This window comes from Xenopus laevis, chromosome 9_10S, assembly GCF_017654675.1.
Source record: "Xenopus laevis strain J_2021 chromosome 9_10S, Xenopus_laevis_v10.1, whole genome shotgun sequence".
Taxonomy (NCBI): Eukaryota; Metazoa; Chordata; class Amphibia; order Anura; family Pipidae; genus Xenopus; species Xenopus laevis.
Genome location: NC_054388.1, coordinates 41,047,025 through 41,068,490, shown reverse-complemented (window position 1 = coordinate 41,068,490; position 21,466 = coordinate 41,047,025). Strand labels below are relative to the sequence as shown.

Here is a 21,466-nt window from a genome sequence, read left to right as displayed (position 1 = left end):
AGGCTGAGGGCTCTTTTTGAAGGGTATTACAAATTTACCGGCAGCTACATTGACGGTAAAATACCGGCCCCGACCTTGGCAGGTGTTTTACCGGCTAGGCCGGTAAAATACCGGCCGGGTGGCAACCCTAACCCCAACCAAATCTCCTCCTACATTTTTCCTTCCTTTGCTTGCTACCTCATCTAACATACCTTCAACATAGTCCTCTTCTGAACCCTCCCCCCACACCTACTTTAAAATCTCCTCCAACGTCTAGCCATCTTCTCCCTCAAAACAGCTGCACTATCATCATTGAGGTGCAGCCCATCCCTAGCAAAGAGCCTGTAGCCGACTGAGGAATCTGCCCAGTTCTCCAAAAACCCAAAACCCTTCTACCTACACCAATCTCTCAACCACTCATTAATCTCCCTACCCATTGTGTTGCTCGTGGCACAGGTAATCTCTGAGAAAAAACATTTTTTAATTTTTCTTGAGGACTTCACCACCTCCTCTAATGTTATCATTGGTACCTATGTGTTTTCCCCAGCCCCTCCCAATAACCTGTCCACTCGTTTCACCACATGCTGAACCCTAGCAGCCGACTGTTCAGCATGTGGGGTCCTTATATGGCATTTTTAACCATATTTTATATTTAGGGTTTAGTTCATGACAAGGTTGCTATATATATATATATATATATATATATATATATATATATATATATATTGTATAAAGATTATCATCCAGCTATATTTTTAATAATTATATAGAGTATATATATTTATAATAAAGTAAAGAATCAATCTCCCAAAATAGGCCACACAGGCCCAATATAAAGCATCTCTACATGGTAGTTTATAGCAGTCCCTCTGGTATTTTCCAGGTTTTTCAGAATGGCATGCGATGGGAATTACATCACTAAACACAGATTATAACTGATAACATTATTAAGCACCATTTATAAGCATTTAATTTACAGGAAATGTATGGCTCTTGTGTTTTATATATATGAAGAAATGTACCCCCTATTGTAAAACGTAAGGCTAATATAAGTCACCAAGGCGTTCCACATAAAGCTACAAAGCCATTGACTTTTTTGGGGCATATTTATCAAGGGTCGAATTTCAAATTGAAAAAACTTCGAAATTCAAATTCAAAAAGACCAACCAAAATTAAGTAAAAGGTTTTTTTTGGTCGAACAGGTCCATTTTCGAACGAATAGGGCCGAAGGTCATGGAACTCCGAAGTAACTTCTAATATCCTCATATTTTGCAACAGGGGGTACTTTATTTATTATAATACACAAATTTCAGTGAGTCATGTGAAATTACATCAGAACTCACCGTTTATAACTGATGACATCAGAACTCACCGTTTATAAGGATATAATTTACAAGCTATTCGTGGCTTTAGTGTATTATAAGAAAATGTATTACTTTTTACTTAATACTAGGGCTTATATATAGTACAAATGAAAGACGCCACTTCTGGACACTTACTTGGGTACGTAAGGGGTTACACTGTAGCATTTCATATTCCCTGGGGAAAATGTCTTGCACTTATTAGTCTAAGTGAATGGGACTGATTACATTTTTCCGAATACAAACCGACAAAAAAGCAATGTTTATTTTTGCAGATGCATAAGAAGTTTAAACAAAGGCTGGGACTCAGTCTGCACCAATGGCTAAAAGGAAGTTGCCATGCACTCAGGCATCAGACTAACTAGAGAATGAAGAGTACCATGTTCTATTGTACATAATGACTAAGCAACTTTAGTCTTTCTAAGATGAGAATCTTTCGGCGTACAATATGTATCTGCCTGTCATTTCAGGTGATACTCTTGCCATTGGTCCTCTTTTTGAGTCCTAAGCTGATCCCTCTGTTCTACCAAAGGTAAGTCCCAAGTGCTCTTATTGCTGTAACTACCTAAAACAGTGTGCCATGTTACAAATTGCAATTGGTGCATATTGGCCACACAAGTATTCCGGTCTGCTCCCTCTTTGTTGGAACTGCCTCATTACAGGTCATTTATAGGTCTTATATCACCCTTAGGGTCAGGCCACACTGGGAGTTTTGGGGAGATTTGGTCGCCTTCGATTTCCGAAGTCATTCAAAGTTGCCTCATGAGGAAACTTCGGGCGACTTCGGAAAACGAATCGCCGCATGTGATTAGCGTTTTTTTCATTTTAGCCGGCGCAGAGTGAGGGAAGGCGTTTGTGGCGATTGGTCGCCACAAAAATGAGGTGATTAGTCGCCAGGTGACCAAATCTCCCCAAAACGCCCAGTGTGGCCTGACCCCTATAGTTTCCTACTAGAGCATAAAGATATATATTAATGTTTGCTCAGGACATTCCTTTTTAGTATATTTGTACATATATGTAAGAGCTGCCATATTGTTTTATTTAAACAGTACAACAGTACAAGGGTAGAGCTTATTGTGTGCACAGAACATTCCTTCTCTGTATATCTGTATTAATCCATATACAGTAGGTAGGAGCTGCCATATTTTTTTGCTATAGACATGACTTTCTCTGCTTCTCCCATTAAAGGGCAAGTCAATCCCAAAATAAAAATTTGGCTAACTTAAAAAAAAACACACACAATTCAAAGCAACTTTCCAATGTACATTTATTTAAAAAAATTCAGTGATTTCAAAGTTATTTGTAAAAACAGTTGCAATTGAAATCTGCATTTGCTTAATTCCTGGTTGTTACTTTATAAACAGTGTTGCAAAAGTCTTGTTAATCAGCTGCCTTGTCTTATATCGTATCAACAGCCTGAGCCACCAGGGCAGAAAATCGCAAAGGACAGACAAACACTTTTATCAGTAGCAATACATATACTAACAACTTAAAAACCTTCAACATTTCAAATGAATGTATAATGCAAAGTTGCTTAGAATTATAATTTATTTTATTAGATAAAAAATATATATATATTTTTTTAATATGTTTTGGGTTGACATTCCTTTTAAGTTAAAAGCATTATATCTGAGAAGAATACCCATCATATGTTCTTTACTTGGAAAGGGGGTCTTTGTGTCTAAAATCAGGTATTATAATACTTTTATTTTCTAAAATGTTACTGTTAAAGTTTATTTATGTTAACATACGATTTTACCGCTGCAATCTAATCTATTACCCCACCTTCTTAAAAAGATTTACATCCTAGACAATGTACAGTGGGAAATAGCCAAACCTCCTAATCTCTGCCTCCCTGAAGACCAGTTAGGGTGAGATTTGGGGTGATGCTTATTTGTGCTCTGGGTACCCCTGGAACTATAGCAGGGTGACTGTTACCCCAATGTTTCTATATATCTGTAACCTTGTTATGAGCTAAGGGGTGCCACCCTGAAGGCCAGTTAGGGGGAATGCTTATTTGTGTCCTGGGTACCCCTGGGTAAGATTTGGGGTGCCTGTTATACTGTCTCATCAGATTTACTAACTGTGCCAGTTTTAAATTTTGTCTTTTTTACCATTCACTTCACTGATTCAGGTCCATGTTAAATAGGTGTTTTTAGAAGCTTTTACTATGGAACATTGTTTTTAACACACTGTACCTTTATTAACATGTGTTAATCTTAATTTTTTTTTTGCACCCTTTGTTGCACTCAAATCATTTTTCTATTATTGCTCTGTAATGCTGTTGCTGAGGGACAGGGCCACCATCAGGGGGGGACAGGGGGGAGAGTTGTAGGGGGCCCTGCCACACCACACTTACTTGATTATCCGGGCCCCCCAACTTTGTGAGAACTGCTGACTTCGGGAAGGCATGGACGTTTAAGGGACCCCAATTTTCTTATAATGTGGGGGGGGGCCTGGCCACCAATTTTGGTCACCAATTTTTTTTCTCATGTGGGGTCCTGGTCACCAATATTTTTTAATGGGGGGCCCTGGCCACAAATGTTTGTTTATGGGGGGGCCCTGACCACCAATATCTTTTTTATTTTCTGTTAACATGTGGGAACCCTAGCCCCCAATATTTTTTTTTGTTTTTTTACTGTGAGGTGGGGGGGCGGACCTGTGGGGTGGGGAGGGCGGACCTGTAGGTGGGGCTTACGGTGGGCACAGCCCAGGGGGCCCAGGAAATTTTGTCGTATGGGGCCCTGCGATTTCTGATGGCGGCCCTGCTGAGGGATATTACATCTGTAGCCTAATGCCTGATGTCTTTTGTTGGTACGTTGGGTAACACTGAATCTGTCAGTTGCTTGGCTGGATGGCAGATCAGCACATTCCTCCCAGCTCTGGAGCAGCTTCCGGTAATCAGGTCCCACATTGGAATCAGCTATGTAGTGTGTGTATTGCAGAGTCACTTTGTTGGAGTCACATTAATCTATAGCCATGTCTTTGGGAAGAACAGTTACCAGTAGGGGGCAGACATAGCTGCCCAATAGGAGCAAGGGACTGCCAATGGCATCTCCCTCAATGCCAGAATTAATTACTTCACCCCAAAAGTGGATTGTGTCAGCCGACTGATGGGGAAGCCTATTACTATATATATATATATATATATATATATATATATATATATATATATATATATATATATATATATATATATATATATATATATATAGATAGATATATATATATATATAGATATATATATACACTCTGCTGTATTGGAGTGCACCACAGCCTGAACTGTGTATATATATATATATATATATATACACACACACACACACACACACATACAATTACAGAGTGATACAGCCACTCATGAAAGAGGTACTCACTGAATGATGAAAGGTAGTCGCACTCTCAGGTATTACAATCTAAAAAGTGTGATTTATTAGACGACACAAACTAACGTATTGGCTGCGTCCACAGCCTTTCTCAAAGTGAAGACATATAACCCACTAAAATATTGGTGTGTGGCAGGAACCCATGATGACATGGACATTGTGATGTATAACGTGTAATATTAAACATAGTGATATTCACAACAATATACGGAAAAACTTTTTACATTGTAAGACCTACGAGTGCGACTATCCTTCATCATTATATATATATATATTTTTTTTTTTTTCTTGCTTATTTGTTTAACATTTTCATGGGTTGGAACACTTCCAAAAAATAATTCAGATTTGTGTTTCTAAGCTCTCCCTACTCATGAATAAGCTTCAGGCCATACTGTGTATTTCAGTGATTAAAGGCAAAACATTGGGGCTCTTTTATAAACACCTGGGTATTAACCTCTAGCATTGCAAATAAGTGATTTGCTTTTTTCAATCAAGTGCACGTAGAACAGTGAAAGTAAACATCTGATTGGCTGCCACAGGTTACTGAGAAGTTACCAATGACCACCAGTATTTTTCTACTGTTACTTTGCAATCATTTTCCCTTAAAAGAATTAAAATCCGTGTCAAAATATCTACTGACATATTCGAGAAAGATAGAATAGCTAAATGCCATATCCTTTGTGAAACCAATCCGAACTGTAATTTGAATATTCAAGTTAAAGGGAATGTCAAACCCAAAAATAATTGTTTGTCTAATAAAAGAAAACATAATTCTAAGCAAATTGGCCATATACATTCATTACACATTTTCTATGGTTTTAAGTTATTTGTATATACCTTGCTATTAAAAGCAGTGTTTCTCTGTCCCTTTCTATTCTCTGCCCTGATGTCTAAGACTGTTGATACAATGTAAGACAAGGCAGCTGATTAACAGACTTGTATTTGCTGGGGAACCAAGACTTTTGCAACATTGTTTAAGAAGTAACAACAGGGAGTTATGCAAATGCTGCTTTCAATAGCAATTGTTTTTACAAATAACTTTAAAAGTACTGACAATTTTATTTATTTTTATTTATTTATTACATATAATAAACGTATATTGGGAAGTGTTTTTTTTTGTTCGACAAATTTTTATTTTGGGGTTTTGGGGAAGGGCTCAAGAGAAGGACATGTGTTGTACACAGTTAAAACATTTTTTTACTTCCTTCTTTTTGTCATGTAAAGTCAAGTGATTTTAAGGATTCATATTTGGAACCTACTTGGACCTCAGCATCTCTGCAGGTCAAAAGTATAATGTTCTGTTGTGCCTCATCCAAATAAAAACACATGGGAGCCAATATAAGCAGAACATTCTGTGCACTCAATCAATTTAAAGAAAATGGAACCCCTCACAAAGGAAGGTAAAATTGCTCAGAGTAATCTTCTAAGCACTTTTGCAATTTGCATTCATTTGCTTTATTCTTGTTTTCAAGATATTAACAGTTTCAAACATGAATATAATGAATTTGATACAACAGCACCACCTGTCAGTCATTTGAAATGGTCTTGAGTTATGGCTCTGCTTAAAACTAACCAGATAGACATTAGACGACTCTTCTCTGCTCACTAACTTTACTTTCCAGGCAGAGCATACGTTGATTTACAAGTTGTTGATTCTTCCCTCCCAAACAGCCAAGAAAGATATAGAAGAGTAGAGACTAAAACAGACCAACGTAACATTACCGTGTCCTTCACAACAAAACATGATGGGGTATCTGAAAAAGGAGCGACTATTTCATTGTATCCAAAAAGTACTAAAGCACCAAGCAGCCCCCTCAGTAGCACCATCAGAAGGCCTTTAAAGGCACAGGACTTTGCAGCTGAACCAAAGTGGAGTTTTGGTGATGAATATACAATTGACACCTTATCTACAAACACTGTGAGTAATTGAGCCATGCATCTTGTTATATAACATTGTATGGAGCCAGTGACAGCTTTTCTCATTAATTCAACTCATACCATATATACTCAGATCCTTAACTTATATCATATATAGCTCTAGATTTAATTTGATGATTTGATTTTATCTCCTAATTCAATAACCAATTTTCCCATGCAGCCAGATGCAATTCAATGAGAAAAAGGTATCTTTTTATTTATTTATTTTTTTCTATGGAAAAACTGGAATTATATTAGGAGAATTTTTTTATTTCCCAAAATGGAATCTTACACGGTGGCATAACTTTGGAGTCCCATTCTTCCCAGGCTCACCTGTGTTTACATGTGTGTCATAGGTTGCAGGTCACCCGAAGGGCCCCCTACAAAGAAAGCTGACAGAGAGAGAGTAGGGTAGACACCTGGCTGGCATTTTATCAGCCATTAAAAATGACGATCAGTGCTAATGGTATACGTAGGGTAGAAATATAACAAATATAAGATGCTTGCCCTGATTCTGGTTCTATATCTGGAACTGCTGCCACAAAGGAAGACTGATTTTTCCCCATGAGTGCTGGGAAATATATTCCCCTACACATGCACAAATGTGACTGTAACCAACCCCAACAAATATGGGGGTCCTGATGTTAATTGTGTTTTGGAATTATTGAGGTTTTGCCTTACCCTTAACTATTCAAAATTTGAAAATGAATACTATATGCAGGTGTCAGGGACCGCGATGGGAGCGGCCATGGCACCTGCATATGTTCATGCATCAATTTGAACAGAACAATAGATTTTCTCAATTTAACTCCCAGATACTGTTCTTTCGTCACTATATCGACAACATCCTGATTATTTGGCGTGACAATACGACATCTTTTGACGAAATGGTGATTCAATAAATAATCTTGGGGGCCCGGTAAAATTTACTGCCAGCACCAGCGATTGTTCAGTACAATTCCTTGATTTGGAGATAACACAAAGGGGTCAGAAGCTAGAGTTTTCCCTTTATCGTAAAACAACAGACCGTAACACTTTATTACATTTCGACTGTCAACATCCAAGTTCCACTAAGTTATCTTTGCCAATTTCCCAATTTTGCTGGGTGTTACAAAATAATTCTACTGCAGAATCAGTGGAGGCAAAGCTGGGTGAGATGGAGGTGAGATTTCTAGCAAGAGGATATCCAAGACGACTACTTTAACAGGCATTATTTATAGCTAGGCGTAATGTCCAAGGCTTGGGACATAGAGGTCAGGACACATAGCGATTGGTATTCTCTTCTCAGTTTTCAGCTGTATCTGGACACATTCGTGATGTGGTATATAATAATTGGAATATTCTGACAAGAGTCTAAAGTCGTCTATTTCCAAATCCCCACTTATGGCATATAAGAGGGGTGCTAATTTACGCGATTTTCTGGTTAAAACAGATCCCATGAAATGTTATCAAAACACGAACCCTATAAGTTTCTTAAGCCTTAAGATGGGTTGCTATAGGTGCCCCAGTTGTACATCATGTCGATATATGTCGCCAGGACAGAGTTTTGTGCATCCCCATACGGGTAAAAGATTTTCCATTAGGTCGCATATTACACGTAAGAAAAGAAACGACTGGCTCTAATCTCTCTTGATATCTACTTAAAGATTATCAAAAAGCACCAAAACATGGTAGTGCTTAAAACATTCAGTGACGGAAAACAGCTACTGGGTCACCAAGTAGGAAGATTGACTTGGGTGTCCAAACCCCAAGTCCGACACTTGAAAGAAAACCAATTAGACTTTAGTGTTATAAATAGTCAGCAGAGCTTGCACTCACCAAATTGGCCAGGTGGCCCGGGTGCCGTGCCCCGAACCCGTAGCTTAGGCAATGTAAATCATTCGAAATAATTGTGCACGCACTCCTGCAGCCAAGGCGGTTGAGGTCAAAACTTGAAGCTTTATTCCATCATGTTAAAGAATATGATTCCTAACGCGTTTCGTATCAGATGATACGTAATCATAGGCACTGGGTAATATGTAGGTCGCATATTACCTGCACCACAACACATTTTATTTATTTGATTACTTGTCCGTGCGGTCTTTCTTACGTCGGTAAGACCGACCAAACTTTGCATCTTAGAATGGATGGACATTGATCTGCTATCAGCACTACATTCAGGGACAATAAATCATCGAAACCTGTGGCAAAATATTTTTTAGAAAAGGGGCATCATTTAAAGGGATCCTGTCATCAGAAAACATGTTTTTTTCAAAAGGCATCAGTTAATAGTGCTACTCCAGCAGATTTCTGCACTGGAATCCATTTCTCAAAAGAGCAAACAGATTTTTTTATATTCAATTTTAAAATCTGACATGGGGCTAGACGATTTCCCAGCTGCCCCTGGTCATGTGAGGCTGGCTGCAGTTTTTCCTTCTCAATGTAACTGAATGTGTCTCAGTGGGACATGGGTTTTTACTATTGAGTGTTGTTCTTAGATCTACCAGGCAGCTGTTATCTTGTGTTAGGGAGCTGCTATCTGGTCACCTTCCCATTGTTCTTTTGTTTGGCTGCTGGGAGGGGGTGATATCACTCCAACTTGCAGTACAGCAGTAAAGAGTGATTGAAGTTAATCAGAGCACAAGTCACATGACTTGGGGCAGCTGGGAAATTGACAATATGTCTAGCCCCATGTCAGATTTCAAAATTGAATATAAAAAAATCAGTTTGCTCTTTTGAGAAATGGATTTCAGTGCAGAATTCTGCTGGAGCAGCATTATTAACTGATTCATTTTGAAAAACATTTTTTTTCCCACGACAGTATCTCTTTAAACACTTTTAAATACATAGGCATAGATCACATACCCCCCCCTAAGAGGGGTGGTGGTAGGTCCAAAATGCTCTTACAGAGAGAATGTTTTTGGATCAATAAACTTAATACACTGGCGCCACATGGGCTCAATGAACAACTGTCCCTTACATGCTTCCTCACACAAAGAAAATATTTTCCCAATGTATACATTAAGCTGGCCATAGACACAAAGATCCGATCGTACGAATCAACGTACGATCGGACATTCCCATCTCCCGACCCTCCACTAACCATTCAGATCAAAGTCTTTACCATTCTGATCAAATAAGAACAGATCACCCAATGTTCTGCCCCTGACAGCAATCGTACGATACTTATGTCTGACAACACTAGTGACAGTCTCCCACTGAAAATCGTACGATCGGCAATACACGCAGAGATATTATCGGCAGGCGACAGAAATTTTCTAACCTGTCCGATCGACCAAACGACCGATCTCCACCGGAAGAAAAATGTCGGGACTCTCCACACATGGTCCGAAAATCGGATCTTTGCGTCTATGGCCAGCTTAATTCTCTCTTCTAATGTGTTTATTGATACAGGTTAACTTTGATGCATTGTTGCCAGATTAGACTGATACTTTGTTATTATGATAAGGATACGCAGAGAGATAAGAGGTCGTTTTGATACTTTGTGATATGGTCACATATGCCTTGATCTGTTTTTTGTTTTACAAACCTAATATTTCCTTTATTTTCTTAACCAGAGTTGTCCCACCTCAGTGAAGTCAAAGGCTCTAAATGCACCTTGGCTATCACTCATTTTCCTTCCCAAAATTATCCTTTTTATGGACAATCGTCATTTCAGCAAGCAAATATGGGATAGACTCCAGTACTTTACACCTCCATACGGGTGGATGGCATTAGACTACACAGGTATGCTTCCCTTTCACTTATAATGGGATACAATTCTTCATCTATTTAATCTGGACTACCAGGAAACCAGCAAAACTCTTCATAGGCCTAGGGCAGTGGTCCCCACCAGTGGCTTGCAAGCAACCTGCTCACCAAACCCTTGAATTGCTCCAAATAGCCTCAAATCAGGTGCTTGTTTTTTGGAGGCAAGTTTTAATTGCATTAAAACAAATTATACTGTCAAGTAGAGCCTCTTGTAGGCTGCCACTCCACACAGGGGCCCAAAAGTCTAGAAAAAGTTATTTTCCATATGAATAATGGGATTCTGCTCAGCAGGATCTTTTATATATGCCAATACAATATTCATAATGTTTAGGCACAAAACGAATGCTGCCATGTCAGTATAAATGTTTTGTATTCACAGGACTGATTTTTTTTTTATAAGTTAACAAGTTATAAGTGAAAAAGAAAACATTTTCTAATAACAAAACCCATCATCTTTTTAGTGGTTAAGGAAGTGGTCTCGTCTCTCCCAACTTTGCTTGACCAGCAGATCCTTTACACTGCCATGAGGCCAGGAGGCCACCAGTGTATCAGCTGTGCAGTAGTGGGGAATGGAGGAATCCTGAATGGATCAGGTGTTGGCCAGGAGATTGACTCTCATGATTATGTGTTTCGGTATGTCCTAAAATATGAATTATGTATGGGTCTATTTTTAAAGCTATGGCCCTCATTTACCAAAAAGGGAACAAAGTGCAAAAGCCATAAAAATGTGTGCTCAGCAGCTGTGCAAGGAGGCGGGTATTATATGGCCCCTCGGTTTTCTCTGGAACAACCCGAGTTTGCACATTTTAAAGGATGCCAGGGGTTACAGGGGGGTAGAAGGAAGAGGGGGAAGTGGAAGTGCAACTTAGGGTAGTGGAAGTACTTTAATATCCTATTGATTGCATAAGCTGGCACAAACCGGACAAACAGAAAAGTGGTGCAATTTAAAAAATATTTATTTAAAGAAAAAGCATAGCACAAAAAACAGCCTTACACATTTTGTGCCAAAAAGGGCACTTCATCATAGCCCCCCTAGAGCCGTTAAACTATAGAGTCTATGATCAAGTGGCCTCTTTTGGCACAAAATGTGTAAGGCTGTTTTTTGTGCAATGCTTTTTCTTTAAATAAATCCTTTTTTTTTTTAATGCCACCACTTTTTTGTTGGTCCAGTTTGTCCCAGCCTATGTAATAAATGGGATAATAGTCTTCAAAATCTTTTTTGATCTGGCGGTTTCAGTCTGTGCACCTGGACCATTTATACATTTTGGTCCACCCCAAAGAGTTATTGTTGGGATCTTTGTTCGAAGTTCTTTAATACACAGATCTCATGCTCCCCTGTAGGGTTGAAATGCATCTGTTAAAAACCCAGCCAAGGCCAGTACTTCAAATTTGTAATACCTTCTTGTTCTACTCCTGGCAAATATACCCCAAATCTAGCGCCCTTTTACCTCTTTTCTCCCCAGATGGTCCATAATCCACAGCAAGTCCATCCCCTATGTCATTGATCAATCTATTTGGGTCACTAGCCCACCCATTTAATTCATCATAATGTTGCACCTTCCTATTTCCCACCCCAATGCTAAATGTTCTCATCACTTGTTCCCCCTCAGAGTGAATGGGGCAATAATCAAAGGATTTGAGAATGACGTTGGCACCCGCACTTCATTTTATGGATTTTCTGCTTTCACCATGCTTTCCTCTTTGACGAACCTAAATAAAAGAGGCTTCTCCAAACTTCCACAGCACAATGTGAGTGGGTGAAACTGGGTGAGCTGGGTGCTTTTATCCTGTTATGTAATCTGTGGGAGTCAGTTACTAACATGGGGGCACCAGTAAGATTGCCACCTCACCCCTTTAAGACCAGCCACATATTTAGATACACGCCGCAGACTGAACTGATTCATGTGCAGCCATGCAGCATGCATCTAAATGAATTGCTAATTAGTCGTGCAAGATGTAAGGATGCACCGAATCCACTATTTGGGATTCGGCCGAATCCCCGAATCCTTGGGGAAAGATTCGGCCGAGTACCAAACCGAATCCTAATTTACATATGCAAATTAGGGGCAGGAAAGGAAAAAGTGGAAAAATTATTCTTTGGTGACAAAAAGTCACGTGATTTCCCTACCCGCCCCTAATTTACATATGCAAATTAGGATTCGGATTCGGTTCAGACAGGCACAAGGATTCTGCCGAATCCGAATCCTGCTGAAAAATTCAGAAGAATCCGGAACCGAATCCTGGATTCGGTGCATCCCTAGTAAGATGTGGATTCGATATGTGGCCAGTATTAAAAGGATAAGGTGGTAGGTACCAGCACAGCAACTCCTAGCAACTACTCAGAAATCAGCAATAAATGAGAAATTACACAATATAAGTAAATGTTGTCTTATTTCTATAGCTCTTAGAGTTATAGGGGCAAATTCACTATGTGCCGTCAATTCGCTAGCGTTGGGCATTTTCGTTACTTCGCAAATTCACTAACAGACGCTGGCATAACTTCGCTAGTGTAACTTCGCACCCTTACGCCTGGCGAATTTTCGCAACGGACGTAACTACGCAAATTCACTAACGCGCACATTGTTCTGAACGCTACCTTTTACGCTAGACTTCCTTCGCCACCTCAGACCAGGTGAAGCGCAATAGAGTATATAGGGATTTCTTCCAAAAAAGTAAAAAAAATTTCTAAGTCCCAAAAAACGCTGGCGTTTTTTCTATATTATGGGTGATAGGCTGAAAAAGATCGAAATTTTTACATTTCCTAACTCATGGAAACTTAACTATACAGTGGGCACATGTGTAGGGCAAAATAAAAATTTTATTTGATGTTTTGAAGGTTTCCCAAGCATTTGTAGTGCTGCTACATATTCCTCCATTGAAATTTGAATTTGGCATGCAAATAAACCATCGCTAGCGTAACTTCGATTCGCTTAGCGAAACAACGCTAGCGCAACTTCGCAACCTTTCGCTACCGCTGAGCGCAACTTCGGATTTTAGTGAATTTGCGGAGCGCTGGCGAAACTAAGCCTGGCGAAGTGCGGCGAAGTTACGCCTGGCGCAACTACGAATCTTAGTGAATGTCCCACATAATGCCATTAATGCAGACACAGAAAATACTGTTAGTGGTGCCATTTTGGTTGAGGCACTCGATCAAGGAAATGGAAATGACACCTTCCTGAGTGAAGCAGTCTAAAGTGGAACTCACAGTGTCATATAAACCCAAATAATACAGCTTTCACTTTTCTATAATCCACCTATGATAAAAAGGTCAAGGTGCAAAACAAGGCTGCAAATGTGATATATTCAGTTTATATTCTGGAAACTGATGCTCTACTGGGGAGTAAGGCAGTGCAGTCAAGCATACAGGTGCAATGTGACTCTTTGGGCCAGTTCACATTTACTCTAAGGGGCATATATAAGTCTGAAATTGCCACCTCTCTCCATTCATTTCTATGGCATTTTCAAAGGAGTATTTATCAAAGGACGAACTTTCACCCATTGATAAATACTCTTTTAAAATCCCATAGATATCAATGGAGAGAGGTGGTATTTTCACTGTGGCGACTCTTTGATAAATATACCCCAAAGAGAGGGATGGTGAGTTGCTGGGCATCTAATCAGAATAATATAAATAATTAAGACCAATAAGGCTGTGTCCCATGCTTTGCCCAGTGATGCCCAGTTCTATCCAAACAAGCCCCTTTTCCATTAGTAATCCTGGACTAATCCTAAATTGGAACCATTTGGAGGTATGAGTATTATAGGTATTTTCAGTTTTCCTAGATAAGAAAGTAGACATCCGGAATTCCCCAGGGAATTTCCCAGTAACTTATTGTGCTTAATTCTGCCACCTGTATAAGGTCACAGCTATGAAAGATGTGGAGTACGGGCCCCACCTTTAAAGCGGGTAATTACATAAATTAGGAATATGCAAACTGTTGGTGACCTCTGGCTGTTAAACTATAAATTCTAAAATCCTCCAAACAGTTGTCAGGCTGGACATCCCTAATGGACATATTGACAAAAACTGATCATCATTTGGCAATATATGTCCTTTTTAACTTTGTTTGCATGTTGTCACCCCCAGGGGCTACTGATACTGGGGGCTGAGGTCAAATGCAATTTCTACTCTAACACACCTATGTGATTGAGCATCTTATGCTAACAGCTGTCTGTGTTATTGGTTAGAAACCGAAAACTGCATGATTGGTCCACTACTGCTAACAGTTGCCGGTGTGACTTATAAACCAATGCTAAGGGGTCGTACAGACGAGCGTTTTTACCTGCGCTCCCCTACGTTCCAGTTTCCAGGAGTAGACGCACTGAATTCTTTTCAATGTGGCTGTACTCACACAGATGCATGTAAGTGCCGAACGCAGGTAAAATGCAACCTGCATTCGGCGCGTACATGCGTCTGTGTGAGTACAGCCACATTGAAAAGAATTCAGTGCGTCTACTCCCCTGCGGCTGAACGCATGAAACCGGAATGAAGGGGAGCACAGGTAAAAACGCTTGTCTGTAAGAGCCCGTTTTTCGGCGTTCAGCCGCAGGGGAGCGCAGGAATAGACGCATTTCATTATTTCAAATGGGGCTGTACTCACTCAGGCGCGTGTAGGCACCGAATGCAGGTTGAGACGCAACATGCTGCATTTTTCCTGCGTTTGGCGCCTACACGCGCCTGAGTGAGTACAGCCCCATTTGAAATAAGGAAATGTGTCTATTCCTGCCCCCCCCCTGCGGCTGAACGCCGAAAAATGGAACGCAGGGGAGCGCAGGTAAAAACGCGCGTGAGTAAGAGCCCAAAGACTGGTCCACCAGTTTTAGCAGGTGCATCACCTGCTTGGTTAGGAAATGCTAACAGGTGCCTGTGCAATTGGTTGCCTAATGCTTATAGATGCCCCTATAATGCTAACAAATGCCTATATGTTTTCCAGGAGACAAGATACATCTTATTTGCTGAGGCACGTAGAGATTATGCATGGTTAGATGCTCTGCAAAAGAATAAAACGATCAACGACGGAATCCTGGAGTCTTACAGGTAAATGTCTTATTAAATGGAAGTTTGGAAACCAGCGCCCAAGCAGGTTAGAAGAATTAGCGACACCCTTCCCTCTGCACTGCACAATCTGGATATCTGCACTTCTATAATACTTATATTATGCTTGTTAAATTGTTCAGTTTGATTTTGTGCTGAAAGGGAGAAGGCAGAGTAAGTTTTTTTTTTTTTAGTTTTATGGCTTCTGTACTGATTAGTTAGCAGCAGCTCTCTGCTTCTAAAAGTGGAACTGCAGCCAAAACCGTTTTTTGGAAAATTTAATAAAACAATTGAATTCTAAGCAGCTTTCCATATACATTCATCATTCAAATGTTCAGTGGTTTTAAAAATAATTTTAAATGCAGTTGCTATAAAAGTAGTGTCTGTCCGGTTGGTTATATTCTCTGCCTTACACATCTGACTCCTGAAACAAAGTAGCCAAAGCAGCTGGTTAAATGTAATATGAGAAAGTTGATTAGCATTACATTTTATTTTATTATGCAAAAAATATGTATATTAAAACCCTCTTGCAATTAGAAGAAACCTGGAAAGTAAGTCTGGGGAAACATAAGGAATAGCTGTAATCATTTATTGTAACAGCTCATGGTTAATTGCTTTTTAATAGCAGAGAACTCATATTGAGGTTCTCAAGTTCAACATTTTCCCAAACCACACAAATAGGGTCACCTAGTTGTCAAAGCTCTAGGTGGTGGTTTTTGGGAATTCCCATGGCCAACTCCCATTATGCCCAGACCACACCAAAACTATTTTTTCAACTTAACGTTGTCAGGGCAGTAAATTCAAACTGATTTCATAGGTTTGGCTTTAGCAAATGTGAATCTGTCGTATGACGTAATTGTGCATGCAGGAGATATTCCAATATTACACAAGAATCATGAATATCCTGTACGTTGTATCCTTATTAATGGAGCTTAGTGATGTCATTAGTTGTAATCGGTGCTTACATCATGTCATCTCTGTCACATGACTCACTGAAACGTGTAAAAAATGTATGACCTGTTGTAAAATATGAGGATGTTGGAAGCCACTGACCTGTGCATTCGGCCTACGGCTTTGTGCTAAGCTAATATATGGTTACAGGACTCCTGGGTGACTTCTAATATACTTATATTATAAAGTTGAGGGGACATTTCTATCCTCCCTTTTTTATTTTTGGATGTTTCTTTATCCACCATCAGGCAATACCCCCGCAGTGATTTTGGAGATTCCTTCGACCCAAAGAAGCTATTGGTTGCTCATCCGGACTTTATGAGATATCTGAAAAACAGGTCAGAGGCTGAATAGACCCTGAATAGTCGTAGCAGGAAAACACTCGCACAACCTTATAGTATGATGCTTGGTGCTCAGTGATGGAGGGTACTGCAACCTCTCAATACATATGTAGAAGAAGCACACTGGCGCACAAGGCTTAAAGATGCAGAGTAAACCCTTGCAAGCTTTTAATGAGGAAGTGCAAAGTTTCAGGGCTCTGCCCCTTTGTCAAGCATAATGGATCATTGGTGCAACGTACATTTAAAGGGGGAACAACTGAGGTGAAATAAGGTTCCCTGAATAGACCAAGTCAGTGGCATAACCATAGAGGAAGCAGATCCTGCGGTTTGCGGGGTGGGGACCCCAAAGAACAGGGAGGCCAAGACTGTCAGGTCTGTTTCCTCTACAGTTATGTGAAGGGGGATGCAATAGGATAAGTACCCCCAGATATAAATGTGCACTTTATGTTTTACAGGTTTGCACGAGGAAATACCCTAAAAACGAAATATTGGATGATCTATAGGCCAAGTACGGGTGCACTGCTACTGCTGACTGCTCTCCATCTGTGTGACACGGTATGGAGGGATGAATTTAATGTATTTTAATTAGAATGGACCTTTAAAAAAAATTGTTCAGTATAAAAATAAAAACTAGGTAAATAGGATGTGCAAAATAAAATGTTTCCAATATAGTTAGCCAAAAATATAATGTATAAAGGCTGGAGTGACTAGATGTGTAACATAATAGCCAGAACACTAATTCCTGCTTTTCAGCTCTCTTGGTTTCCACTGATTGGTTACCAGGCAGCAGGGCCACCATCAGGGGGGCACAGGGGGTACAAGTGTACTGGGCCCAGGCCTGAAGGGGGGCCCAGCTGTGCTGCACTTTTCGAAATAGCCAGGCCCCCTTGACAGCGCCGAAGCCGTGCCACCGCTCCCAAAGTCCCAAAGCCGCAAAAAGACCCAAGCCGAAGTCGAAGAGAAAAGACACAAAGTAACGAAAGGAGTCGAAGTTGAATTCCTGAAGCCACGAAATCAGTTCTACTGAACACCAATGTGTGTTTTTTTTAGACCCCTTCCCACCAATGTATTCTTTTAATGCTCTATAGGCCCCTGTCACCAATGTTTTTTAAAGAAAATATTCTCTGAGGCCCCAATTTTTTTTTAACTTGTAAGGGGGGCCTTGGCACCAATGTTTTTTTTTCTAACTTATAGGAGGCCCTGGTCACCGATTACTTTTTTAACCTATAAGGGGGGCCCTGACCACCAATTTTTTAAAAAACTTTTATAGGAAGCCCCGGGCCCTGACCATCAATAGCTTTTTATAACTTGTGTGTGGGAGGGGAGGGTTACCGTTTTTAGTGCTGATGTCTGTGTAGTCTTTTAACTGTGGTGTGGAGTGGGCAGAATCTGGGGTGGGACTTGGGCGGCCAGGGTGGGCAGGGCCCAGGGGGCCCCAAAAATTTTGTTGTAAGGGGACCAGTGACTTCTAATGGCAGCCCTGCCAGGCACTAACCAATCAGTGACTTGAGGGGGGGCCACATGGGTCATATCTGTTGCTTTTGAATCTGAGCTGAATGCTGGGGATCAATTGCAAACTCACTGAACAGTTACGTCCCATGTGGCTCCCCTTCAAGTCGCTGACTAGCTCAGAGTTAGAGAGCTGGAAAGCAGAAAGTTGTGTTATGTTAGACATCCACTCACTCCATCCTTTATAGATTAGATTTTTGGCTAACTAACTATATTAGAATTTTTATTTTTATTTTGCACAGCCTATTTATTTACCCAGTTTTTATTTTTACACTCAATTGTTCCTTTAATTGGTGAATGCATTGATGTAGGTCATAACATGTAATATTTTGTGATCACATAGGTCAGAATTAATTTACTGCAGTATAGATGAAATGACAAGCATTTCAGGGAAACCCTACCTCCCATATAGGAAAACTATAACCCCAGAACAATGTAGGTCTCCATAAAAATGAATTGAATAAACAGTTCATATGTAAAAACCTGCTTCATGTAAATACACCATTTTGATAATATACTTTTTTAGTAATATGTGCCTTTGGGTAATCATAAATAGAAAATTACCATTTTAAAAAATAAGGGCCGCTCCCTGGGATCACAGGATTCACTGTGCACACAAACAAACCAAACATGCTAGGTCACACGAGCCAATTAGCAGACAGAGTTCTGTCTTTTGCTTCCACACTTCTTCCTGTTACAGTTAGAGCTGCAGTATTTCTGGTCAGGTGATCTCTGATGCAGCACACAGACCATCACAAAAAGGTGGTTCAAGGCAAGCAATGTGAAAGGGCAATATTTACTTAAACATATATTCCAGTTTGATAAGATTCTTTAATATGCCACTTAATTTGATATAAACTGTTGCTTAAGTATTAATTTTGAGGTTTAGTTTTCCTTTAATGTCTGTGCATTAGTGCACACGTACCACCAAGTGATATAGACCAATCCCAGCACCCCTCCAAGTAGTGAGCACTGAAATCACATATCCTAAGAATTTCATCTATAGGTGTGTTCTGGAAATGGCCTTCAGCCTTGTAACCCGCAACCGAAATAAAAATTAGCTAGAATAAAATCCAAGTATGAAAACAATAAGCTATTACTGCAACAGATGCGGCAAGCTAATTCCAAAGTTACTACACAAGCATGTAATACTCACTGGGGCTTATTTATAAACACTAGTCAAATCTGCCCATGGGCAGTAAGTAACCCATGGTAACCAATCAAATGTTTGCTCTCATTGTTCAACCTGCAGCTACCTGCAAAAAGCCAGTCACTGATTGGTTGCTGTGGGTTACTGTCTTCGCTTTATAAATGAGCCCCGAGAACGGAGCCACCAATCCAGTCGGACCCGAAACTTACATCTGTATTTACCAGTATATCTATAGATACCAGTTAAATTCTCTTCTCCCATTACAGCCATTTTGGGTTTATTTTTATGTTTAAATGGTTTTCTAGTAGACTTAAGGTATGAAGATCCAAATTAAATGATTATTTCCAGCTGGGTCTAAAAACCTGGGTCCTGTTGCAACCTACCTTAACTTTTGACCATAAATTATTTGAAGCATTGTACGAATACTGTAACTAGCAAGCTGTCCAGACTCACTTTCTGTCGGGTCATTACAATTTTGCAGGCTGCATACATCGGTTTGCAATCCTTCTAACAAATGGCTATAACTGCTGGATGTTATATATATATATATATATATATATATATATATATATATATATATATATATATATATATATATATATATATATATATATATATATATATATATTATTGGAGGCAACACAATACTTTTGGGTTTATCTCATGTTTAAGTTAAGTATATATAAAGGTACTCCTCTTGTCAAATAAATATACATCTTGGTAGCTCAGTGAAACTGTCCCTTCTCCTTTCATGCGCCCCTCATTTTCTCTTAAAGGTCAGCGCTTATGGTTTTATGACGGAAGATTACCTGGACTATTCTGATCATTATTATGACCTAAAAAAAACACCCATCAAGTTTTACGCTAACCACGACTTCCGCCTAGAGAAAGACTTGTGGAATCGCCTGCACAAGCTGAATATTATAAAACTCTACCAGCGGACATAGATAGAAAATATTGTGTGGAACTGTATGGAATGACTCCTTGGGGGGAAGGTCATGGGGGAGCTGCCATCAAATTAGAGCGTTGGAAACATCTCGAGTAGTTATGGAACCTTGAGAAAGGGAGATGAAGTGACTATTCAGAGGTGAAGGATGAAGTACATTTTTGTTATTGTTGATTTTGTGGCCAAAATTTGGTTAAAAGTTAACGTAATCCCCCCTCCCCTTCCCATTTTGTGCTATTTTGTTAATTCTTACACTAAAAAAGAAAATAATTGCTGTTTGCAGAATCAGGGGCTGGCAGGACCGGTTAATAATCCAGTGAGTCCCACTGACCCAGACCAGCACCCTTCTGCCACCCATGCTTTTGCCCTCCTCTGGCCGTGATCAAGAGAACAGGTTTGTGCAGGGGACCCAGAAGGGGTTGTGACTTGGGTTGGGGGGCTCAGAGGGGGGTTGTGGCTAGGGTGGGAAGCCCCAATGTGCCTCAGACCCTCCAGTCCAATGCTGTGCAGAAAAGAAACTGATCAAATATCAGGCCAACATTAAGCCCAAGCTGCAGCTTAGGGTATGGGGGGGGGTGTTTAAACATTACCACCCTTGGATAAGGGGTGGCAACCTGGCCGGTACTTTACTTTTAATAGGGAAAAAAGATAAATATACAGGAAGGCTGGTATTTTTTTTCCAGAAAAGTTGGCAACCCTACCCTTGGCACAAATCCTTATGTTACTTATTCTTCTGCTATTATAATGCCCTTATTGTCTTTCACTAAACTCAGTCCCCCCCCCACCCACACCCCTACCCCTATAAACAGGATAATCTTTTTTTTTAAATAAATTGATAGGCAGAATATATTTTCAAGTCCTATTTATTGTGCTAATTTTTAAAGCTGTATTTAGTTGTATACTTCCCCCTTTTAAAGATGGATTGCTTCAATGCATCTTTTTCATCCCCCTTATCCCATTCTCCATGCAGGACAAGCTAGTCTTGAAGTTGCTAAGTGACCTTCCAAAGAACAGCATTCAGTTTAGTTGGAAAGGAATGTCCTAACCCTTGGCCCTGCTGGGGAAGAGGATTAACAGAGAATTTCTCTTTTTCATCCACAATTATTTGCCCCCTCTACTCCTTTTATTCACTCCTTCCCTC

The 21,466-nt window shown here is 40.0% G+C and overlaps 1 protein-coding gene across 1 annotated transcript; it reads left to right on the top strand.

Annotated features, from left to right (window-relative positions):
• Positions 1-1,640: 1,640 nt before the first annotated feature.
• LOC108702827 (alpha-N-acetylgalactosaminide alpha-2,6-sialyltransferase 1-like) lies at positions 1,641-20,750 on the top strand. The gene is made up of 9 exons (XM_018238543.2): positions 1,641-1,872; positions 6,398-6,644; positions 10,201-10,369; positions 10,855-11,026; positions 12,004-12,142; positions 15,328-15,431; positions 16,628-16,717; positions 17,176-17,275; positions 20,156-20,750. The coding sequence occupies exons 1-9, from the start codon at positions 1,766-1,768 to the stop codon at positions 20,324-20,326; spliced, it is 1,299 nt and encodes a 432-aa protein (XP_018094032.1). The 5' UTR covers positions 1,641-1,765; the 3' UTR covers positions 20,327-20,750.
• The last annotated feature ends 716 nt before the right edge of the window (positions 20,751-21,466 follow it).